This window comes from Herpailurus yagouaroundi, unplaced genomic scaffold (assembly GCF_014898765.1).
Source record: "Herpailurus yagouaroundi ecotype Mexico unplaced genomic scaffold, PumYag 140, whole genome shotgun sequence".
NCBI lineage: Eukaryota > Metazoa > Chordata > Mammalia > Carnivora > Felidae > Herpailurus > Herpailurus yagouaroundi.
Genome location: NW_024412395.1, coordinates 53,634,839 through 53,658,895, shown reverse-complemented (window position 1 = coordinate 53,658,895; position 24,057 = coordinate 53,634,839). Strand labels below are relative to the sequence as shown.

General features: G+C 37.4%; 1 protein-coding gene across 2 annotated transcripts in view; it reads right to left on the bottom strand.

Annotated features, from left to right (window-relative positions):
• Positions 1-3,587: 3,587 nt before the first annotated feature.
• Positions 3,588-24,057, bottom strand: part of PDK1 (pyruvate dehydrogenase kinase 1) — a 34,136-nt gene continuing 13,666 nt past the window's right edge. Inside the window, exons 9-11 of one of the 2 annotated variants that reach the window (XM_040475397.1) lie at positions 13,064-13,174; positions 9,172-9,285; positions 3,588-6,215 (exon numbers count right to left, since the gene is read on the bottom strand). In XM_040475397.1, coding sequence (XP_040331331.1) covers positions 6,075-6,215; positions 9,172-9,285; positions 13,064-13,174 — 366 coding nt within the window. In that variant the 3' untranslated portion in view covers positions 3,588-6,074. The remainder of the gene's footprint in view (positions 6,216-9,171; positions 9,286-13,063; positions 13,175-24,057) is intronic. The other variant, XM_040475398.1, reaches the window with a different exon arrangement.

The window sequence follows — 24,057 nt, the reverse complement described above, 5'->3', positions numbered from 1 at the left end:
GCCACAGAATTGCCTGATGATTCCCAATTGGTGATTGTTCCTATTACTTGCTTTTGTTGGTAATTGAAGGTTGCTTTTGAGATGAAAGGGAGATTTTTCTCCAAAACGAAGTGAATTTGCTACTCCAGAGTGAGAAAGGCTAGGCTTTAGCAAACAAATACGCTTGTCAAAAACGCTAGGCCCTTTTATAGACTTTATGTTTGTCCAAACACAGAGACGTTGGATGTTTCTTTTCCTCCATGTTTCAAAGTATTGGATCAGAGTTGGGAGGAATCCCCATGCCAGAGCTTTTACCGAGCAAATAGTGAAGCTCTGGACACAGTACCAATTGCATTTTCCATGGCAGGGCTAGCACGGTCTCAACTCAGCAGACAATTTAAGGATATGCCTTACACCTGGCTACCACCATCCAAGGTTTATTGTAACATCCAACAGTGACCTGTATGGTGAGGGAAGCAATCGTAACTACGACTAACTTCTACTTCAAAATAACAAAATAATATTGAACTTTCTGTCTCCAGTGAGGTAATCACATGGTTTTTATCCTTTAATTTGTAGTATAAATGACACAGGTTTTTCAGATGTTGAAACATCTTTGGATTCCTAGGAGGTGCCCCACTTGGTTCATGGTATAGAATTTTGTATACACTATTGTATCACCTTGCCCATATTTTACTGAAAGAATTTTCCTCTATGTTCATGAGTAAGATTAGTGTATACATTAATTTTTCATGCTATGCATGACCAGGTTCAGCTTTGAGATTTTATAAACTCTATGAAATGGATTAGGTGGCTTGCTTTCTTTTCTATTCTCTGAAAGTTTCTTTAATATAGGAATTATCAGGTTCTTGATATTTTGATAAAACTCACCTTGTAAACCTTGTCTTTTGGTGAGGTGCGGTTAGGATTACTAATTCCATTTCCTTAGTAGTTACTGGTTGATTTAAATTGCCAAAATCTCTTAGATGAATCGTTTTTCTTCTACACTCAAAATTTCTGTCATAAAGTTAATGGTATTCTTAACAATCATTTTTCATCTCTATTTGTAGTTAGATTTTCTTGTTTTTATCTAAATAGTATTCATTTGGGCCTTTTTCCTCCCCTCTTTACTCCTTGCTAGTGGTTTCTCTGGACGTATCTCTTTTGATCAGCCTACAGAGGCTCCCTTGAGGTACAGCCTTCAGCTATTTGCTGTCACAAATAGGAAGGCTTCACCTACCGGAACAATGTTTGTGTATTTATTTCTTTATATTTAGCTTTATACTAAAGCTATTAAACCCATAACTTTAGTAGTGCAGTTTTGCTACTCCTTTACCTTCTCCTTTTCTTCTGTATTTTCTCCTTTTGCCAAATTTCTTGTGTCGATTACTACTTATAGTTTTATTGTACAGATTCATTTCTGTGTGAGGTATCATTTTGAGAAAGGGCACCTGTTAAATTCGTTATTCATTATGCATTTACAGAATACACAGTTATAAGTACCTAGTATGTACTGGGCAGCATTGGAAATACTGGGAGTAAATAAGGAAAAGAAATAGTTCATATCAAATCAGATTATTTTTATACTGTAATATAGTAAAATAAATGACATTCCGTTTCTCTCTCCAATTCTATTTCAGTTATGTAACCAGATGGGCTTTTTAAAAGTTTTTGGACAAATAATTAGATATTTTTGTATAGTACTGTAATTCCATAACTATTTTGAATCCCATAATGGAGAACATGAAAGTATAAACCCATGGCAAGAATACTATGGCCCTTTATATTTGAGTTAGACTTTAAAATGTCCTGGCCTCATAAACGGTTTCTTCGAGGAAATTTTCACCTTTTTAAATTTATTATAAACAGATGTCAACATTTCCATTCGAAACTACAAAATTTCCGACAGTATCCTATATGACAACTGCAGGAGGTGTACTTCTTGACTTTCAAAAAGTGACCTCCTACGTGAATGTAACAGTCAAATGGAAGTTTCTTGGGTTTATCTTCCTGGAATGAAAATTGTATACTTTTGCTCAAAAATCTCTAATAGAGTAAAAGACAGCTGTCACCATTCCCCAGTAAACATAACAGCTTTTGCAAGATGAGAAAAAAGGCCTAAAGTTTTGCAGGAAAAACTGGCAATCTTGTACCAGAATAAAGAAACCTAGAAACGCATTCCAAGCTTCACTAAAATGCAATCTCATTGCTGAAAAACTTTTAAAAATTACAGTTGGACTGTGTATAACTATGTAAAATATTGGCCCCAGGGAGGAAGGAGTATTAAGATTAATGATAATAATATACACCTATACTGTGTTTACTAAGTGACAAGCACTGTTCTTATGTATGTAAACAAGTTAATTTCATGTTATAAATTAAAAACAAAACAAAACTGACAATCTTGTCTTTTCCTGTTAAAATCCTATGGTTAGCAATTGCTGAAGAAATGTGAAGGCTCCAGAAAAAAGTGTGCAGTATGTCTAATTCTTCCCAAACATGTAAACAGAACAAAAGGGCAGTAATTTCAAAATGCCAGAACTAGGCAAACCAGTGGTGTGTTTTTTTTTAACATAGATAAAATCCTTCACACCTCATTATAGAATTTGTTTTAAGCACTGAGCTTGCCTGTAAGAAAATTAACCACTGGGGCCAGAAGTTAATCACATATGATGAAAAGTTCCCTCAGGAAAAGCCAAGATTGCAAACGAGCGAACTCAACCCTGATTACCCATCTGTTAAAAGTTCGCATTTATGACACAGCAGTTGAAGACATAACTGAAACTGGTTGGCTGATTTTTGGCTTCCTCTCTGATTAGCCATTCACAGGCCACAAAGGGACAGTAACTAGTAGTTTGTTTCCTGTTATTTACCTGCAGAGTTTGTTATAGAACTTGCTGGATTGGGGCACCTGGGTGGCTCAGTCGGTTAACCGTCCGACTTTGTCTCAGGTCATGATCTCGAAGTTTTGAGTTCGAGCCCCACGTCAGGCCCTGACAGCTCAGAGCCTGGAGCCTGTTTCGGATTCTGTGTCTCCCTCTCTCTCTGCCCCTCCCCTGCTCACGCTCTGTGTCTCAAAAATAAATAAACATTAAACAAATTAAAAAAGAAAAGAACTTGCTGGATTTAACAACAAAGGGAAGTTGTGGTCATATCCCATTATTCAGGAATAAGATAGGAATCTGTCTTTGACTAGATTTAGTTCTGAATTTTCAACTGGTACAGAGGGTAATACTGGTTAAATTAAGACCTTTCCTACAGTTACTTACGTTGTGAAAACTTACTCAAAGGGCACATTAATATAACCTTTCAAAAATCACACAACAGAAGACCTTCACTAATGTAGTCAGTCTTCTTTGCATGTTTGGACAGTGAAAATCTAGGATAACTCAAACCATACAAATTCCACCTTTTGCTTTCTCCATTAGAATATACACATTGGAGATCAAGTTCCAAAAATCTCCTCTACTGAAGATAGTGAGACTTGGGTGTAAGCCACCTAGCCACATTTTGAACTCTTATAGAACGTCGACACCTGATGATGGAAGAGATTCTAATTTAAAAAGTATATTTTTGAAAACCTAAATTGACCCAGTTAATTTTCAAAATAAGAGTTAATTCATGTTTTCAGTTTATTGTCACACACAAAACATTTTATAAAATAATATGGTAGACTTCCACTTAAACATCTTCATGTAAAAACTTCAGTGCAAGAAAGTGATCACTATTAAGTATGAAGACATCTAAAGCCAGCCAGTAATTTAAGTATAGGGAGGATATTTTTGCGATTCTTCCTAAAAAATGTTGGCACATTCATTAAATGCCCAGATTATAAAAATCACTTAGTATCCACTGCTTATCCTTCAGTATATTTTTATAGCTACATGGCATCACATTAAATGCTGGTGGACGAAACAGCCTAAGAATCTAAAAACTTTTCAAGGAGCACAATGATTTGAAACCATCGAGGCGAATGCTAGCCCCCAAATATTTTTGTATGTAATCTTTTGTCCATTACCACAAACAAGGTAAAAAAGTTGTTATACCTTAAAAAGAAGATAAAGGAAAACATTTCACTTTTCCTTTAATTTTGGGTGAGGGGAGAGAAAGTGTTTTATAAGTAAAACATCAAGTTTATGTCAGTTGTACAAATGTCTTATTTAGGAAAGAGTATTTTGATTTAAAGAATTCTAAAATATTTCATCATTACAAAAAAGGTGTAATTTAAAGCTAAAAAGTTATAACACTTTTAACTAATATAAATCATCCACTAGCATATCCTATTACTTTTCACAAAATCCATAATTAAGGAACAATATAGATTAGGTAAAAGATCTCTTTTTCCAACATTTGGTCGAATTAGCTAAGAACCCCTGGGCAAACCACACACCACAAGTCTCAGGACTATTACCTCTCAAGTGAGGATCCTGGACTAACTGCCCTATTACATCCCTTCCAGTTTACAAATGTGTATAGAATTGTTAAACTAATTTTGAAAGTGAGGTGTTTCGACCCAATGTAAGTTCCCCACGTTTAAGTAGTAAAGCTGTTCTTTAAACATTTAAAATCTTACCTTAAATGTATTTTCACTATATTTCCCTGTCACCTTACATGATGAGGTATGACTCACAAGGTCCTCTAACTTCATGGTCTCCCAGACTTGGCGGCTGACAGTGATCAGCGGGTAGAGCTCAGGCCCTGCCTCCCATTCTGTGCAACTTTGGACCACCCTCTGAGTCTCCAATCAAGGATGATACCACCAGCTCTGTAACTGTTTTAAGGCCCAACAGAGTTATCATAATCTAGCAAAGTACTGGTAAACTACAAATTACCATATGAATGCAAAGAATTGTTACTAAGCCCTAGCTGAAGTTTTCCTGACAACAGAATCTAAACATTTCTTATAAAATATATGTTCTTTGTCAATACTTGTCCATTTATGGTTCTGATCCTTTGGTTACTTGACTGTTCTCACACAGTCAATTTGTCTCCAGCTTTTAATTATGCTTTTAATTGCACCAGGCCTGAGAGTGCTGGTCTTTTCCTGGAGTCTAGAAGTCTGACCTTTCAGTAAGTGAGAATCAAAACCTAAAGATCTCTGTTACTTTAGGAAATGTGGTATGGTCACTCACTTTAAAAGAGTGGTTTCCTAACTGGGTGAGGCATCAGACTCAGCTGGGAAGCGTTTTAAAGATTGTGATTCCTGGGCTCCAGCCACAGACAGTCTGATTCTGTATGTCTGGAGTAGAACCCAGAAAAGCTCTCTGTCTCAAAAGTTCCCCCAGATAATCACAATAATCTATAGTTCAATTTTGGGGACTCACTGTTTTGCCCTCAATTTCTTTTCTAGAATTTTAGCAGCTGCTAGTTTGTTTTTAGTATAAAAATTTCCCCCTGCATTAATCACAAGAAGCACATTCAGGGGAGACTGCCTACAATCTTGGCTTAGCTTCACAGGGAACTTATTACAATCCCTTGCAATGAAACTAAAAAATGATAAATCACCTTCAGAGTGAAGACAGTGCAGGTAGAGGCTGAAAGGTGGCTGCTGCTTCACTAACACGGCAACTGTTTTCTGCTTCACGTAGAGTCAGTCACTGGTACATCTGAAGACTGTCTTATTACAGCTGTCATTACACACTAATGAAGGATGGTACAACTCCAGAAAACAGAGGGATGGCTAACTAGCTTATCGGTATTATGAAGAAAATGTTTCTAGCAGACATGAACGAAAAGTTCTTTGAAACACACACACACACACACACACACACACACACACACACACACAGCTTTCCGTAGAAACCCAAAGACTTCCGTGCTTCTGAAGTCTACCATAAAGAGAAAAGTTGACCAAAACTACAGGTGTTTAAAAATATGCTCAATTAACTGTGAAAATATAAGTGAAAAATAGGTACAATTTCATCCTTTAGTAGCCTTGACGGACATAAATGGAATTCACTTTCCATCTATTCTACCCAAATAGTTAATTCTGAAAATAACACATGACGTATTTGGTATAATGTGGTTCTGAACATCATCCCTTCCAAATTTAATACAGAAGCCACATTTGGATTTTCCAGGTGTCCCGAACGGATCTAGGCACTGCGAAATGTTGTCATGTCTTTTGGTTCTCTGCTAGGGACGCACCAGTCATCAGCCTCGTGGTTGGTGTTGTAGTGCTTCCAGGCAGCTTTGTTATACACTGGGAGTCTTTCTATGGAGTCTGTTGACAGAGCCTGAAAGAAAGAGCAAGACTTAAAAGTCTGGCGCTTTGTTTTTAGAATCCACTATTTGAGAAAATATACAATGGCAAAAAGGTCATTACGAATTAAACAGTACTTTATTGGATTCGTATTTTACTAATCATTAACAGCATGTACGTACATTATGAAACAGTGTACATATTTGAAACGCGTTATTTACTAAGTCTATTGCACTGCTGGGTGTGCATATTGCTTAACTGTTTTGTTTGCAGTAATTGTCCAGCCAGCCTGGAAGCTGCTGGATTGAAATTTTACACAGGGAAAGGAGATGCCTCTTATAAAAACACGACCCAGAACTTGGTTAACTGAAAAAATCAGTTAAGTGTAAAAGCATAAAAATTGACATATGTACCTTAACATATAATTATACAATCATTTAATGAACTCTATTTCAATTATTTGTTAGAAGAAATACTATTTTTTTCAGCAGCCATCCTAAAAAGATTCTCGATAAATACAAAACCATGTCTAAGGCGTCTTGGCTTTTGCTTGAAAAATTCTTGGCCTTGGGTTTGATCCTGTGTCTCTTCTCCTACCATTAAAGCCACCAATTTGTTATGGCATATGGGATTTCTGCATTGTGCATAATTCCATGTTTCCAACATACCATCACCATTATTAATTCACTGTTCTATTTCAGTTTCCTGTAAATCAGTGGAATCTGAGACAGACTATGTTTTTCCTGATCTTCTTCAAGTTAAGATATTTTAGCAGGAATTCAATGTTAAGCCACAGGTATTAAGATGCAGCAAATATTGAACAGGAAATCTCTTTCCGATGATGGTAAGGAAGGTCTTTGACACTGATTTTAATGATTTTTAAGATTCCTGTCTTCTATTTTTTTCCAAAGTGGAATTGAAAACCTTTCACCTATATATTCTCTTTAAATATGCCAGAACTGCCAGAACCCCTTATTCTTCTGTAGGCTAGATCAAAAATGTTACATTTGCTAATAAAAATGTTACCTTCATGTCGCCCTTTTAAAGTTACTCACAATTGAGCTGGTTTGAAAAAAAAATTATTATCTTGGAAGAATTTAACCTTTTCAGATAAATTTAGTTTTTCCAATATACAGTCTTCAGCATTTCCTATAAAATAGGTGCCATCTAGTGGCCAGACCAAGAAACTTGAGTCACTATATGAGGTACCAGTGGGCTGATGGGGCTCAGTACTCTCTAACCCTGTAAAATAAGCTGATCTTTGCATAAACACATGGAACATCACAGGCCAGTAGGCTAACTGCTTGTGCTCCTACAAGGTGAGCTATATGCTTACCAAGAATCACCTGTGCTTGTTCCCAAATCTGTTAGGCACTTCTATCATTGTAATTACATAATGTAATCAAGTACTAAACAAGTACTGCTTGAACAAAATGCAAAACAAGGGTGGGGGTAGGTTCTTTGAAAACTAAGATGAATGCTTTGGAAAGACTTATGAAGGAAAGTCACATAAAAATTGCCATCAAATCCGAGTCAGAAGACATCTGTAAGGGACTACATATAAATAAGAAAGGATTATGCACTTGATTGTTTCTTTGTTTAAAGAAATCAAAACAATGCATTGTAAGTATAGCTTCTGCAAGAAAGACTACTGAAACTTGAATCTGCAGACTCCTATTCAAAGAAAAGACCATGGCAGTACATCAAAAAAAGATTGGTGGATCAATGTCCATTCATGTGTTTTATATTAAAATTAAACTTCTATGATATATAACTTTTTATGATTCCCCACTTCATTTTTTTAATATGAAATTTATTGTCAAATTGATTTCCATACAACACCCAGCGCTCATCCCAACAGGTGCCCTCCTCAATGCCCATTACCCACTTTCCCCTCCCTCCCACCCCCCCATCAACCCTCAATTTATTCTCAGTTTTTTTTTTTTTTTTAACGTTTATTATTTTTGGGACAGAGAGAGACAGAGCATGAACGGGGGAGGGGCAGAGAGAGAGGGAGACACAGAATCGGAAACAGGCTCCAGGCTCCGAGCCATCAGCCCAGAGCCCGACGCGGGGCTTGAACTCACGGAGCGCGAGATCGTGACCTGGCTGAAGTCGGATGCCCAACCGACTGTGCCACCCAGGCACCCCTATTCTCAGTTTTTAAGAGTCTCTTATGGTTTGGCTCTCTCCCTCTCTAACTTTTTTTTTTTCCCCTTCCTCTCCCCCATGGCCTTCTGTTAAGTTTCTCAGGATCCACATAAGACTGAAAACATACGGTATCTGTCTTTCTCTGTATGGCTTATTTCACTTAGCATAACACTCTCCAGTTCCATCCACGTTGCTACAAAAGGCCATATTTCATTCTTTTTTCATTGCCAAGTCATATTCCATTGTGCATATAAACCACAATTTCTTTATCCATTCATCAGCTGATGGACATTTAGGCTGTTTCCATAATTTGGTTATTGTTGAAAGTGCTGCTATAAACATTGGGGTACAAGTGCCTCTATGCATCAGCACTCCTGTATCCCTTGGGTAAATTCCTAGCAGTGCTGTTGCTGGGTCATAGAGTAGATCTATTTTTAATTTTTTGAGGAACCTCCACACTGTTTTCCAGAGTGGCTGCATCAGTTTGCATTCCCACCAACAGTGCAAGAGGGTTCCCGTTTCTCCACATCCTCTCCAGCATCTATAGTCTCCTGATTTGTTCATTTTAGCCACTCTGACTAGCATGAGGTGGTATATGATTCCCCACTTCAACCTGACTTTTTTTCTAACAACCATAGTCCTGATCATTTCAGATTAGAGTGTGTCTTTTCCCATAGTCAAAGAGATCATTTGTGAATATAGATGAGATCCTACATAAAAACCACATTCTTATATTTTAATAGCAATGAGGTAAAAGAAAATTTCATTAAAGCTACATATTGGCATCTTTTCTCATAACCAAAAGAAGTATTATTAAATCAAAAAGACTATGTTATTACCTTAATGTAGATAACTGCATCTGTCCCATAACCCTCTAGAGAATATAGCTTTAGGTCTCCTTGGAAGTACTGGGCATAAAGACGTGATATGGGCAATCCATAACCAAAACCAGCCTGTTTGATGAGAAAAATGAAATTCTATTCAGAAAGCCACACAGTAAAATACTTTTCTAGTTAAAATAAATGCTTCTGAGTATCCCATGGCTATCAGAGCCTGCATGTAAGAGATCATTAATACCTAACTACTAATACTGATCAGACGGAAGCCTAGTTGGGTACTACATTAGATGACTCCCCACTGGTCATTTAAAACTCATTCTTTTTTTCTGTAGAATGACTCCTGTAGATCTAGAACAGCACATTGCTCTTCTTCGCTGCCATGCTCTACAGTATCCCAGTATTGCTTTCGGCAATATCACATAAAACATGTTCTTTCTCTTAGGAGCAGGAGTAGAAAAAGCTTTGTTGCAGCCTCAGAGATACATACATCTTTTGACTTCACACCATGAATTTCCAGCCTGTGTTCTGAACCTGGATAGATCAATAATAGGTCCACTTTCCTACTCACTGACAAGTCACTTCCCTGCTTAAAAACATACAAAGCACATCACCGCTAACACCACGCCCTACCCACCCGCCATCCCCAACCCACTGCCTTGAGATAAAATTCAAGCTTCTAAAAAGAGCTTTCAAGACCTGATCAGACCAGGTCTCTGCCTCCCACCTTCCAGTCCAGCTGAACCAAATCTCCTGCTCTTAAGTTCCTCAAACAAATGTTAGTTTTCACTTCTGTGTCTTTGTTCATCCTGTTCCCAGTATCTGGAATGGCCTTCTTTACCTGAATAAATCCTACAGATTCTTTAATGCAAAGCAAAACATTTGGACAAATGTAAAAACAGTTTTTATCACCAAGTCAGATGTTCGATGATATTCCATGTTAACACTTCAGTTAAGAGTTTCTGTGGATTCGGAAATCAGAATGCTATTAACAAATGCAGGCTCTGGCTTTACCTAACTCTACCATTTATTACTTGACTTTTCCAACCAGAGTTTCTGTTTATCCCTCCAAATCAACAACCCATTCTCCACATTACTCCTTGCCCCGGGAGGATTATGTCAGTGGATCCCCCTGCCCTCTGCTTCCAGTGGGTCCAGCCAATAGGGAAGTCTGTAGGAGTTCAGGGGGAGTCAAGTCAGGATATTTATTCCTCTGCTTTCTTCCTGCTGAGTTGCTTCCCTTGGGGCTGGACCACTGAGTGTAAGCAGCTGCTCTGTTACTGTCTCTTCTTCTGGGTTCTGCCAACTTCTCCTTCTCCCTTTGATTCAGGGTGGGAACAGCTCTATGCTGCCAGCCCTGGATCCCTATACTACCCCTGCCCATAGCTCTGTAATTTGTTTGTCAATATGCCTTCCTTGCATTATAATTTGAATGAGCTATTTCGTTCCTTGGTTGGGACCCTGACTGATGCATTAAATGGTCCCAGAAATAGCCTCTAGGAAACTGCACAAGCCATGTGGCTCAGGATCCCATGGTACCTGATCTACTTGATCACCTGCCTCTACCTCAACCACACACAGGGACTCACAGGGCTTCCCCTATAAACAGTTAACAGGGAAAGAGAACACCATGGGCCTGGTGCACCCACGACCTACATGTTTGCCAGCACCAGCCAAAGTGGACTGCCCTTTCGCTACGACCCTTCTCAGAGGCAGGCCTGAAAGGTGGGCATGAAGTGAATCCTACCAGCGGGCAGAGCTGGGAGTTCTGCGACTACAGGGACTCACAGGCAGTGGCAAGGAAGCTGGCTGGCCGGTCAGGGACTTAGAACAAAACTGGGTAACTAATGAGAAGAAGGTCTGGAAGAGAGAAATGTGGATGGTTGTCTCTGAACGGGCTTCCACTGTGAAGATATTCTGTCCATGCAGATGCCCACCAGGTGTCCACATGGAGGAAGCACTCAGTAACCAGGTAGACGAGATGGTCACACCCGTGGATGTCAAGCAGCACTTCTCCAGCCGTCCCAGTGCTGGCTTACTGGGTCTACTTACAAAGTGGCTGTGACACGAGGAGGGAAGCTCTGTAAGAGCCTAATGGTGGTCTTAGCCTTGGTAAGTCTATGTCGATGTACAGAGAAGCCTGTGCCACGCCACACCTCGTTTTCTTAAAAATTCACATAAGTGTTGCATCCTAAATAACACTTATATGGCATTTACTACATGCCAGGCACCATAAAAAGTAATTCTACGTATATTAACTCAATCCTCACAATAACTTGATTTTTAAAGTTAGGAAAACTACAGCATTAAAAGTTCAATAATTTTCTCAAAGCTATACAGCCAGGATAGAGTGGAGTGGGGCAGGGAATCAGACAGTTTTGATCCAGAGTCTGGACTGGTATTCTATGCCACTCTTCATAAAAATTCTACAATAGTTATTACAAAGCGGTATAGCTAAGAATCTAAGAAGATGCTCCTGTTTATTATTTGACCATGTCTGCCTGTTGGCACATGGATGCACATGTATCTCAATTTGAGAAGCACATCCCTGGAGTAATCATTTTAAAAGTATGGTAAGAACATGAACTATATTACAGTTGTAATGACAGAATCTGTGCTGTGTAACAAGTAAAACTGTTAGAATAAAGTCCTTCTAGGAACTTCTTAGAAAGAACCTAAAATAGATCCATCTGGTACTGTATGTCATCATGTTACTGCATAACCCCAATGCATATGTCAGAGAAGTTTTAAAGCCCAGAAGAACAGCTCTTCCAGAGTTACAGGTCAGAGATTTGGCAAAGTGCTTTTCTAGGGGTTAGAGGACAAGGATGGAACCAGTTCAAAAGCCGATCACATTATATCTGAAAATAGGTAGCTGAGATCAATAAAAACTACCATCACAACAAAAATAATTTGAGCCTTTTCCAGGCTGGTGATTAGATGATCAGCACTCTAGTCTTTTTTCTGAGTCTAGAATATGAGTTCTTTCTAATTATCAGTACTTGAGGAAAAAGAAACCAACACTGAAGAGTAAATCAGTGTTGGCCAAATGCTAGTAAAACCGGTAATTTAGTCTTCACGTTAGACATGGTGTATCAAAACATGGTTAACCACATGAACACTACTGACACATCACTATCAAGTGAGGCAACGAGAACTGTAAAACAATACTTTGTCTTGTGCTCTTTTCTCTTAAAAAAATTTTTTTGGGGGCACCTGGGTGGCTCAGTTGGCTGAGCGTCCAATCAGCTCAGGTCATGATCTTGCGGTTTGTGAGTTCAAGCCCCATGTTGGGCTTGTGCTGACAGCTCAGAGCCTGAAGCCTGCTTTGGATTCTGTCTCCTCCTCTCTCTGCCCCTCCCATGCTCATGCTCTGTCTCTCTCTGTCTCTCAATAATAAATAAACATTAAAAAAATTTTTTTTAATAAATAAAAAATTAAAAAAATTTTTTAATGTTTTAAAATTTACTTTTGAGAGAAAGAGACACAGAGTAAGCAGGGGAGGGGCAGACAGAGAGAGGGAGACACAGAATCCGAAGCAGTCTCCAGGCTCTGAGCTGTCAGCACAAGCCTGACGTTGGGCTCGAACTCACGAACTATGAGATCATGACCTGACCCGAAGTCAGACGCTCAACTGACCAAACCACCCAGGCGACCCATGTCTTATGCTCTTTTCAATCAAAAGAAGAAACCAGCCAAAGGCTGTTTAAATTTAGAGGAGAGTGTTTTTCTATTAGCTTCGTTTCTTCCTTAGGGGTACCCTACACAAGTGCTTACCTGATTTATTTGGTAATTTATTTGGTACTTATTTTATTTTTTTGGCAATTCACAAAAACACACTTCATTCTTTCTTTTCTTTTTCTTTTTTGTACTTCACTATTTCTTGATCACATACCAGGGGCACTGCTCGAGATGTCTCCACACGAGGCCGGGGTGCAGTTGAGTACATGTAGTTGAAGAGTCTGTCAATTTTCCTCAAAGGAACACCACCTCCTCGGTCACTCATCTACGGTGAGAAAGGATCATGCCCTATGACCAAGTCCCATAAACAGCAAAACACCAACACACAACTGCTGGCTGGAGAATACTGCTTTTAAAAAATGAGTACCATGCAATCCAAGTTACAAGTGTAAGCAGTTTCCTCACTGGTAGGCTTCATACAACTCCTCCAGTATATGGACAATTCTAACACATAACAAACTCCATCACAATATAGAGTCAATGCTGTGGCTCTGTATATTTACTCAAGTCACACACAAACAGTACAGTGGGAACAGAATGGGGCATAAACTAAGTCTATCTTGGATGTAACAATAAATTTGTTAATCCTTTCTGGTGGGTGGTTTGACAATCAGATTCAAAATGCATGTAGTACACTTTGACCCAACAGTGCTTTCCCTAGAAGTATGCAAAGTATGTATGAGGATATCCATCACAGCACTATGTAGAATAGCTAAAAGTGGATTACAATCTACAGTCCTCCGCTCTACCAACTGAGCTATCGAAGGCTCCGCTAAGTGGATTACAATCTTAATAGAGGACTATTTAAGTAAACTAATGCACATTCTAAAATAGAATACTATTGAGCCATTACGTATAATGTAGAACTGTATATACTGGCATGAAAGAGGCCCACAAGACATTGTTCAGCTGCACAGAACCCCAGACAGCTTTCTGGTGAGTTTTTAAAGTATACTGGTCTTTATATTGTTCTAATGTCATTTCTCAACTCAAATCATACGGTAGGTGGAATTTAGTAATTTATTTACAGACTATTTCATTCTGTTTCCTTCATAGTTAACATGGTCTTATTTCCTATTTATAGTTTACATTCTCATCTATTACAGTTATTTTCTTTTGTCACAAAATCTAAATTGATTTTACTATCTATGACATTATACAGTTGTCATAAACAAATCTGTTTTAACATGTGTGTGTATATGAATGAATGAACAAATGAATAGATAGACAGACAGAGAGATAATGCTGAATGGTTAAAAAGTCACTAGGCTAGGGATGTCTGGCTGGCTTAGTTGGTAAAGCATCCTGACTCTTGATCTCAGGGTCATGAGTTGGAGCCCCATGCTGGGTGCAGAGATACTTAAAAAAAGTAAAAAAAAATAAAAGTAAAGACTTGGTCACAAATAAGTTTAAAAGCACGTTATTAAAAAAAAGTCAATAGGCTTGACGGCTTATAGTTGAGTTTTTATATGATCTTTAAATATCTTTACAGTATGTATATATACTACTTTCATAATAAAAGTTACATAGATATTCTAATTTTTAAAATAAAAATCTGCTTTGAAATACCATTTGATGGCTTGCCTTTGATATATCTACAATTAGAAAATTACAATATAAGGCAAAAATATATAAAGACTTTAATCAGAACCTGTAAGTACACGTGCTTGAAATTGTTCTTGGCTTTGAATTCAAAGCCCAGTGATGAGATTTATTTTAGTAAGATTAATAAAGAGCTCTGAGTATTTTCTGAAATCCATCAATTTGTTAATTATTCATTCTTTAATGCTCTGCCGCACGTTTGCTGGTAACATTACTAAGAAGCGTGGGTGTTCCATAAATATTAACTAAATATATTAGAATAGATATTACGATTAAAAGGTAGACTTCAATAAATACTTCCTGGTTTTCCTTAACCTTTGGCCAGACAGATTATAGCAATCTTGTAGGAAACAAGAAGTGATTTCTAGCCAGAGGCCAGTATTAGAAAAGCAGAGAGCTGAGCATAAAGGACAGAGGTGACTTTGAGAAGTGTCATCTTATTAGAGGTGAAGGGGGTAAATTAAGCCATAGGAATGTAGTTAAAAACTGAGAAAGGTAACCCCTTTTTGATTTGCAGCCAAAAACATAATAAACTGGAACCAGCAGATTTTTAAAGTGGTCAAAAGGGTTTCCAAGAGAATTGTACCAAATGACATTACACCAGAGTATTTGAGTTCTGTGGAAAAAGAGATGGAGGGATTAATAGTAGAGACGGGCAGACGGTTGGTCAGTACATATTTAAGAATGGAAGACTGACAACAAATATATTGAGAAAGATGTGAAAATTAAAAATTTTCTGATTAAGATAATTTGAAGAAAAAAAATCTAGACTCATGGGAACAAACCTACATAAAGGAAATATCAAGAGATTATGAAAGAGATCATGGTGCAGAGTAACGTCAACAAAAAGGCTTAGAAAGAGAAGTCTGGCAATTATGTTTAAAGTTTTCTCTTTAGTGTGTGAAATCACCACATCTCAATGTCATCTAACCAAGAGTTACTATCCCTAACTTCCTGTTTCCAATAACACTGGCCTCCCTGGGCTAATTCACGTGAATTTCAGGTCCAAGGGAAATGAACCACTACTAACTTGATGACAGCTCTAAAGGAAAGAGATTTATTAACCCTAAACTCACCCAGAGCTCCTGAAGTTTCTTACTCAAGAGCTTATCAATGTCAAGTTTGTAAAATCACCAACAGGGTATGAACCAAGACATTTACATTTTAATTTAAAAGATGTGGCTGTAACATTTATGTTATTTACTGAATACAGCATAAACATCAAATCTGAAAGAGCAGCTCCATTCGAATGCTGGAAAAAAACAATTGTCTCACAGGATTCTTAGCAGAGAAAAAAAGGTGAAAAATGTCAAAAATTTGAATAAGCTAAAAGAATGGGATAAAGACTATATAGGGCACCTGGGGGGCTCACTCAGGAACCCGCCTCTTAATTTTGGCTCAGTTCATGAGACCGAGTCACACACCGGCCTCTGCAATGACAGTGCAGAGCCTGCCTGGGATTCTCTCTCTCTGCCCCTCCCCTGCTCTCTCTCTCTCTCTCTCTCTCTCTCAAAATAAATAAACATTAAAAAAAAAAAAAAGACTATATAAAAACTCAACTTTAAGCCATCGTGTTGACTTTTTAATACATATCATTCAGCATTATTTTTCTCTCTACATATCTGTATAAATATGTTAAAAGCAGACCTTGAGCCTGAAAATCTAGTATTAGTGATAGGGATGAAAACTCTACTGAAGAAAATTAAAGGAAGCATTTAATAGGAGTAGAGATAACAGGAGCAGGTGCAGTCAAGTGACTATGCCTAATATGAGTAGAGTTTTTAGAGACCTCTAGAACAGTCTGTTCAAGACCCTTATGAGCCTTTCTTTAAAAAAAAAAAAAACAAGTTTATTGAAATAATTCACATGCCATAAAATTCACCTATGTAAAATGTAAAAGCTGAATGGTTTTCAATACAGTCACAGATATGTACAACCATCACCACAAATTTTAGATTATTTTCATTACTTCAAAAAGAAATCCTGGACTCTTTACTGATCACACTCCTAAGAAAACACTAGCCTATTTCTTGTCTTTATACATTTGCCCACTTTGGACATTTCACGTATATAGAATTGTATGTGTTTTTTGTGATTGGTTTCTTTCACTTAGTGTCATCTTTCCAGTGTTGTAGCAGCCATGTTGTAGCAGATACCAATACTTCATTCCTTTTATGGCCCAATAATATTCCATTATGTGGCTATGTCACATTTTGTTGATCTGTTTTTTAGTTGATGGACATCTGGGCCATTTCCAGTTTTTGGCTATTATGAATAATGCTGCTATGAACCTTCTTGTATAAGTTTTAGCTTGAGTATCTGTTCTCAGTCCTTTGGCATATATACCTAGGAATGGAACTGCCAGGTCATTATAAAGCTTTCTTTACACCAAAGAGACAGATTCCCCAAACAGAGCCTGTCCACCAGCACAGGACAAATCTCTGCTAAGTGTCTAAGACCTCAGTGAATCTTGATCTATGCTGTGATGGATGACCACAAGTGAAAGAAAACAGCTACAGACCAACATGTAAAAACACATGAAAGAGAAACAGAAAAAGGTATGAGAAAGACGATACTGTAGCACAACTGAGGCCCCAAAGCAGAAGACATGTGGGACTTACTGTGAATCAAGTAAACCTTAATGAGCAAATAGCTGACACACAACCAAAAAATAGACATACTTTAGCATCTGGGCTGAAAAAAAGTGATGCATTCCCATTACATTTTTAGCACACAGATGGTATTTGCCACATATTTATTTGTGTCTCACTCTTTTTAAATGAACAGCCAAGAGAGATAAACAGAAAAAAGAAATTCAGAGGGAAAAGTGTAGAGAGTTAAGGTATACTAATTAAAAAAAAATTTTTTTTAATGTTTATTTATTTTTGAAAGAGAGACAGAGACAGAGCACGAGTGGGGTAGGAGCAGAGAAAGAGGGAGACACCAAATCAGGCTCCAGGCTCTGAGCTGTCAGCATAGAGCCTGATGCAGGGCTCAAACCCATGAATAGCGAGATCATGACCTGAGCCGAAGTTGGACACTCAAGCGACTGAGCCACCCAGGCGCCCGGCATACTAATTTTTTAAAAAAATACAGCTATTATTACTACCCTCAGAGTGATAATAGAAGATAAAACTGAAACAGAATGCTCTAAGAAAGGAATAATAAAAAATAAAGAGTTCCTGGAAATTTACAATAAGATCATGGAAATGAAAATTCAATAGAAGAGTTGGAAATTCAAAGTCAAGGACATCTCACAGAGTAGAATGAAAAGTTTAAAGAGATAAAAAGCAGGAGAAAAGGATAAGGAAAATCAGAGATCAATTCATGAAGACCAGCATCCTCCAAATAAGACTATCAAAAAGTGAAGCAGTAGGGAAGAAAGTGCCAAGGACACAACGGAAATTCTAAGGGCCCGGACCAATGAGTAAGAAAAAACCCACACCAAGTCACATCATTATGAAATTTCAGAACAGAGCTGAAGAAAAGATTTTAAAAGCTTCAGTTAAAACAAACAAAACAATAAAGCCTGACATCTAAAACTGGGCCTGTATGAAGGAACAGGAAATGGAATAAGCAAAAGTCTTCTCAAAAAGAATAGCAAGAGGGACATCAGCAAAAATTGTAGAAAAAGGAGTCTCTCATCCATGAAAGCACCAAGAAAAAGGCAAATACTGTCAGAATCAAATTTGTTCAGAACTCCAGAAATTAACCAAAGGTTTGCAGCAATTTAGGGAACACTTAGGCAAAACAAAACCAGTGGACTCTGTGCTGTTTTAACTTGGCTTATTCCCACCCCCATCTCCACTCCCATCAGTAACATGCAATCAGAGTGAAACTGGCATCCTGGCAGCCACTGGGAAGGCTATCTTTCTTTGGCCTGATTTTGAGCTCCCCAGTGCAAAATGTCTTGTATACACCCACCCCTGATCCTCAGAAATATGTCAAAAATAATTAGAGATAATTGATGAACCTGAAGTTTGCCTAAAGCAGTGTACAACAGTTAAGGCAAACAATAAATTAACTAAAAACCTTAATAGGAAAAGCTAGGGAATGAGATGTCTTTAGGGGCTTACAAAAGCTCAGGGATATCCTGGGAATCTAGAAGGTCATGCTTATGTGCAGGGCTATGTTCACGTTCAGGAAAGGTTTCATCTCTGACTGACCTTGAGGTTTTGTATAAGCAGGACCTAAAGGTTAATTTGAAGTTGTCAACTGCTGGGTTGAGTGTTGAAAGTGTGCCCCAATATACACACGGAGCCCCTTTACAAATACTGGAAGACAGCAGGTATTTAAGGAACTCTCAGTCCAATCATAAGTTGATCACTAAGCTAACCAAGTATATGTGGCCATACACATTACAGAATAAAGACTTTACAGAAATAGTTTAAACAGTCACTAAACAAACAAAACAAACAATCTTTGGGAGAGGGTAAGTATGTGAGCTTCAGAGTTGTCACATTATGTTATTTTGAATGTCTAATTTTCAACAGAAATTACAAGAGATGCAAAGAAAAATGTACGGCCCATGCACAGGGGAAAAAGTGGGATCAAGAGACACTATATCTGAGGAAACTAATGACTTTAAGTCAGCTATTTTAAATATTTTGAAAGAACTAAAGGAAACCATTTTAAAAGTACTGGAGTTAGAGGATGATATCTCCCCAAATAGAGAACAGCAATAAAAAATATATATAAATTATATAAGAGAACCAAACTGAAATTCAAGAGTTGAGAAGTATATTATAACTGAAATGAAAAATTCACAAGAGCTCAAGAGCAGATTTGAACATGTGGAAAAAAGAATCAGTGATAGTGAAGATAACTCAATTGAAATTATCCAGTCTGAGAAACAGAAAGAAAAAAAAATAAAGAAAAATGAAAAAAAAAAAAAAGAAGAAGAAGAAAAAAATGTGTCAGAGGCCAGAGACCTGTGTGACCCTATCAAGTGTACCAAGATGTACCGGAAATCCCAGCAGAAGAGGAGACGGAAGAGGGGGCAGAAAGAACATCTTAAGAAATGAAGGCAAAATACTTCCCAATTTTGATTAAAATGATGATTTTCATCAAGGTGCATGGGTGGCTCAGTCGGTTGAGCATCCAACTCTTGATTTTGGCTCAGGTCATGGTCTCATGGCTTGTGGAATCGAGCCCCACAACAGGCTCTGCACTGTCAACATGGAGCTTGCTTGGGATTCTCTCTCTCCTTCTGTCTCTGTCCCTACCCACTCACGCTTTTGCTCTCTCACTCTCTGAAAGTAAATAAACTTAAAAAAAAAAAAAAAAAGATGATGTTCATCAAATGCCAAGTATAATGAACTCAAATAGGTCCATACCTGGACAAATCATAATAAAACTGTCAAAAACCAAGAAGAATCTTGAAAGCAGCAAGAGAAGTGATTCATCACATACAAACGATCCTAAAAAGATTAACAACTGATTTCTCATCAGAAACTGGGAAGACCAGAGGCAGTAGGATTAACATATTTAAAGTGCTGAAAAAAAAAGTATTGACCAAAAAATCCTATATTTAGCTAAACTGTTCTTCAAAAATGAAAGAGAAATTAAGACATTCTCAAGTAAGCAAAAACTGAGAGAGTTCATCACTGGTAGACCTGCTCTATAAAGAAATACTAAAGAGATTCCTTTAGCCTGAAATGAAAGAACTTTAGACAATAAAATCCACATGAAGAAATAAAGAGCACCAGGAAAAAGAATTACATAGGTAAATATAAAAGATAGTATGTGTGTATTTTTTGCGTGTAACTGTTTTCTCCTACCTTATTTAAAAGACAATTTCAGAAAGGAATAATTATAAATCTGTGTAGATGAACACACAATGTATAAAAATGTATGTTTTATGACAATAACAGTACAGAGGATGGGGAGGGGGAAGGAATGGACCTATACAAGAACAAAGTATATCTATACTATTGAAATTAAGTTGGTATTAATCTGAATTGAATCTGAATTGTTATAAATAAATCACTATATTAATTGTAATCCTGGGACAACACCAAGAAAATAACTCAAAGAAATATAAAAAGAAACAAGAAGGAAATTAAAATGGTACACCAGAGTGCTCGCACATATACTAAAATGGTACACCAGAAAGTATCATTTGAACAAAAAAAGGCATCAGTAATACAGAAATAAAAAATCAAAGAGACATAAGATATATACAAAACAAATGACAAAATGGCAAACACAAATTCTATATTAACAATAATTATGTTAAATGTAACTGACTTGAACACTCCAATTAAAAGATAGACACTGGCTGGCTGGATTAAAAAAAAAAGCATAATCTAACCATATGTTGTCTAGAAGAGACACACTTTAGATTCAAAGACACAAATAGGCTAAAAGGAAAATCTTGGAAAAAGATATGCTACGGAAACAGAAACCAAAAGAAAGCTGGAGTGGTTATACTAGTATCAGATAAAAATACACTTTAAGACAAAAATTATTATCAGAGACCAAGATGGACATTTTACAATGATAAAAGATGAATACATCAAGAAGATATAAAATCATAAACATATATACACTTAACCTCAGAGCTCCAAAATGCATAAAGCAAAAACTGACAGAATTGAAAGGAGAAATAGACAAGTCAACCATAGTAGTTGGAGACTTTAATACCCCACTTTCAATAACAGATATGACAACTAGATAGCGGATCAACAAGAAAATAGAAGATTTGAATAACACTATAAACCAATTAGGCCTAACAACTATCTACAGAACACTCTATCCAACAATAGCAGAATACACATTTTCTCAAAAGTACACATGAAACACTTCCCAGGATAGACAATATGTTAGCCATAAAACAAGTCTCAATGAGTGTTAAAGGACTGAAATCATACAAACTGTATTTCTAACCACAATGGAATGAAATTAGATGTCAATAACAGAACAAAATGTGGGAATTAACAAATATATATAAATTAAACAACATACTCCTAAAGAAACAATGGGTCAAAGAAGAAATCACAAGAGAAATTAGAAAATACTTTGAGATGAATAAAAATGAAAACACACCATAAAAAACTTATGGGATACGGGGCGCCTGGGTGGCTAGTTGGTTAAGCCATCTGACTTCAGCTCAGGTCATGATCTCACAGTTTGTGAGTTTGAGCCCAATGTCAGGCTCTGTGCTGACAGCTCAGAGCCTGGAGCCTGCTTCAGATCCTGTGTCTCCCTTTCTCTCTGCACCCCTCCCCTCCTCGTGCTTGCTCTCTCTCTGCCTTTCAAAAATGAATAAATGTTAAAAAAATAAAATAAAACAAAAAACTTATGGGATAGAAAGAAAGCAGTACTTAGAGGAAAATGTATAGCTATAAAAGGTCTCAAATCAATAACCTAAAATCCACCTTAAGAAATTAAAAAAAAGCAAACACAAAACAAAAAAAAAACAAAAAAGAACTAAAAAAAAGCAAAATAACTCAAAAGCAAGGAAAAGAAAGAAATAACAAACATGAGAGTAGAAATTAATGAAATAAAGAATAGAAAAACAATGGCAAAAACTCAACAAAAGTTTTTTTTTGGAAAGATTAACAAAATTGACAAGCTTTTAGCAAGACTGACCAAGAAAAAAGGGAGAACTCAAATTGATGAAGTCAAGAATGAAAGTGAGGACATTACTACCAATCCTACAAAAATAAAAAGGATTATGAGGAAATACTATGAATAACTCTATGCCAACAAATTAAAAAAAATTTTTTTTAACGTTTTTATTTATTTTTGAGACAGAGAGAGACAGAGCATGAAGGGGGGAGGGGCAGAGAGAGAAGGAGACACAGAATCGGAAGCAGGCTCCAGGCCCTGAGCCATCAGCCCAGAGCCCGACGCGGGGCTCGAACTCACGGACCGTGAGATCGTGACCTGAGCTGAAGTCGGCAGCTTAACCGACTGCGCCACCCAGGCGCCCCACTATGCCAACAAATTAAACAACCTAGGTGAAATGGACAAATTCTTAGAAAGGCCTAAAGTATCGAAACTACCTTGGGAAGAAATACAGAATCTGAATAGACTGATAATAAATAAAGAGATTGAACGAGTTATCAAAGTCTTCTCACAACACAAACCCAGATGTCCATCAACTTGATGAATGGATAAAACAAAATGGATAACAGTATTATTCAACCACAAAAAGGAATGAAGAACTAATACATGCTATAACATTACAGTAAGTGGCAGAAGTCAGTCACTAAAGATCACATATTGTATAATTCCATTTTTATGAAATGTCCAAAATGGGGAAATCCATTTACAGAAAGTAGACTAGTGGCTGCCAAAGACTGGGGAGTAGGAGAAGTTGGGGAGTGACTGCTAATGGGTATTGAGGTTTTTCTTGGGAGTGATGAAAATGTTCTGAAATTAGTGGTATGGTAGCACAACTTTGTATTCTAAAAACCACTGAATTATACACTTTTTAAAAAAGTAACAGTAGATGCCTTCAAAATTCTTCAAGATGATTATTTTCAATCCAGAATTTCATGTATGAACTTAAAACTGGGAAAATAGCAACTAAGGCTGTGTTGGGGAGGGGAGGTGCTCTACAAGAGCTAATTCCTAAGCTATCATAACAGAAAGCTAGTATTTGCTGTTGAAAATTTTTAAATTTCAGAAATAGCGATATCAGAATACTACTAAAAATACATCAATAAATCCCAGAAAAAATAACTAAAAGATTATCTCTGAGTAGTGGCCTACAAATGGCCAGGAACTAATATATTTGATTTTTATACTCTTTGCATTTATTACTTTAAAACAAAATTTAGGGGCACCTGGGTGGCGCAGTCGGTTAAGCGTCCGACTTCAGCCAGGTCACGATCTCGCGGTCTGTGAGTTCGAGCCCCGCGTCAGGCTCTGGGCTGATGGCTCAGAGCCTGGAGCCTGTTTCCGATTCTGTGTCTCCCTCTCTCTCTGCCCCTCCCCCGTTCATGCTCTGTCTCTCTCTGTCGCAAAAATAAATAAACGTTGAAAAAAAAATTTTTTTTAAATAAAAAAATAAAACAAAATTTAAAAGGATTATTTAAAAAAGAGCATATTCATACTCTAAGAAACTAAACTATCTAAAGAAGGCTCTCTGGGGTCAGAGAGCCTGACTTCATGTCCTGTTACATTTATTAGTTGGGTAATTAATTATGAGCTAATCACTGTGTCTTAGTTTCCTCACCTGTAAAATTGACAATAAAATTACCTGTGCTCCTATGTTAAAGAGCCATTACGAGAATCAAATGAAATGATATAAAAGTAGATTGAAAAATGTTACTTAAAAATGAAAAGTTATGGGGCGCCTGGGTGGCGCAGTCGGTTAAGCGTCCGACTTCAGCCAGGTCACGATCTCGCGGTCCGTGAGTTCGAGCCCCGCGTCGGGCTCTGGGCTGATGGCTCAGGGCCTGGAGCCTGTTTCCGATTCTGTGTCTCCCTCTCTCTCTGCCCCTCGCCCGTTCATGCTCTGTCTCTCTCTGTCCCAAAAATGAATAAACGTTGAAAAAAAAAAAATTTAAAAAAAAAAAAAAAAAAAAAAAAAAA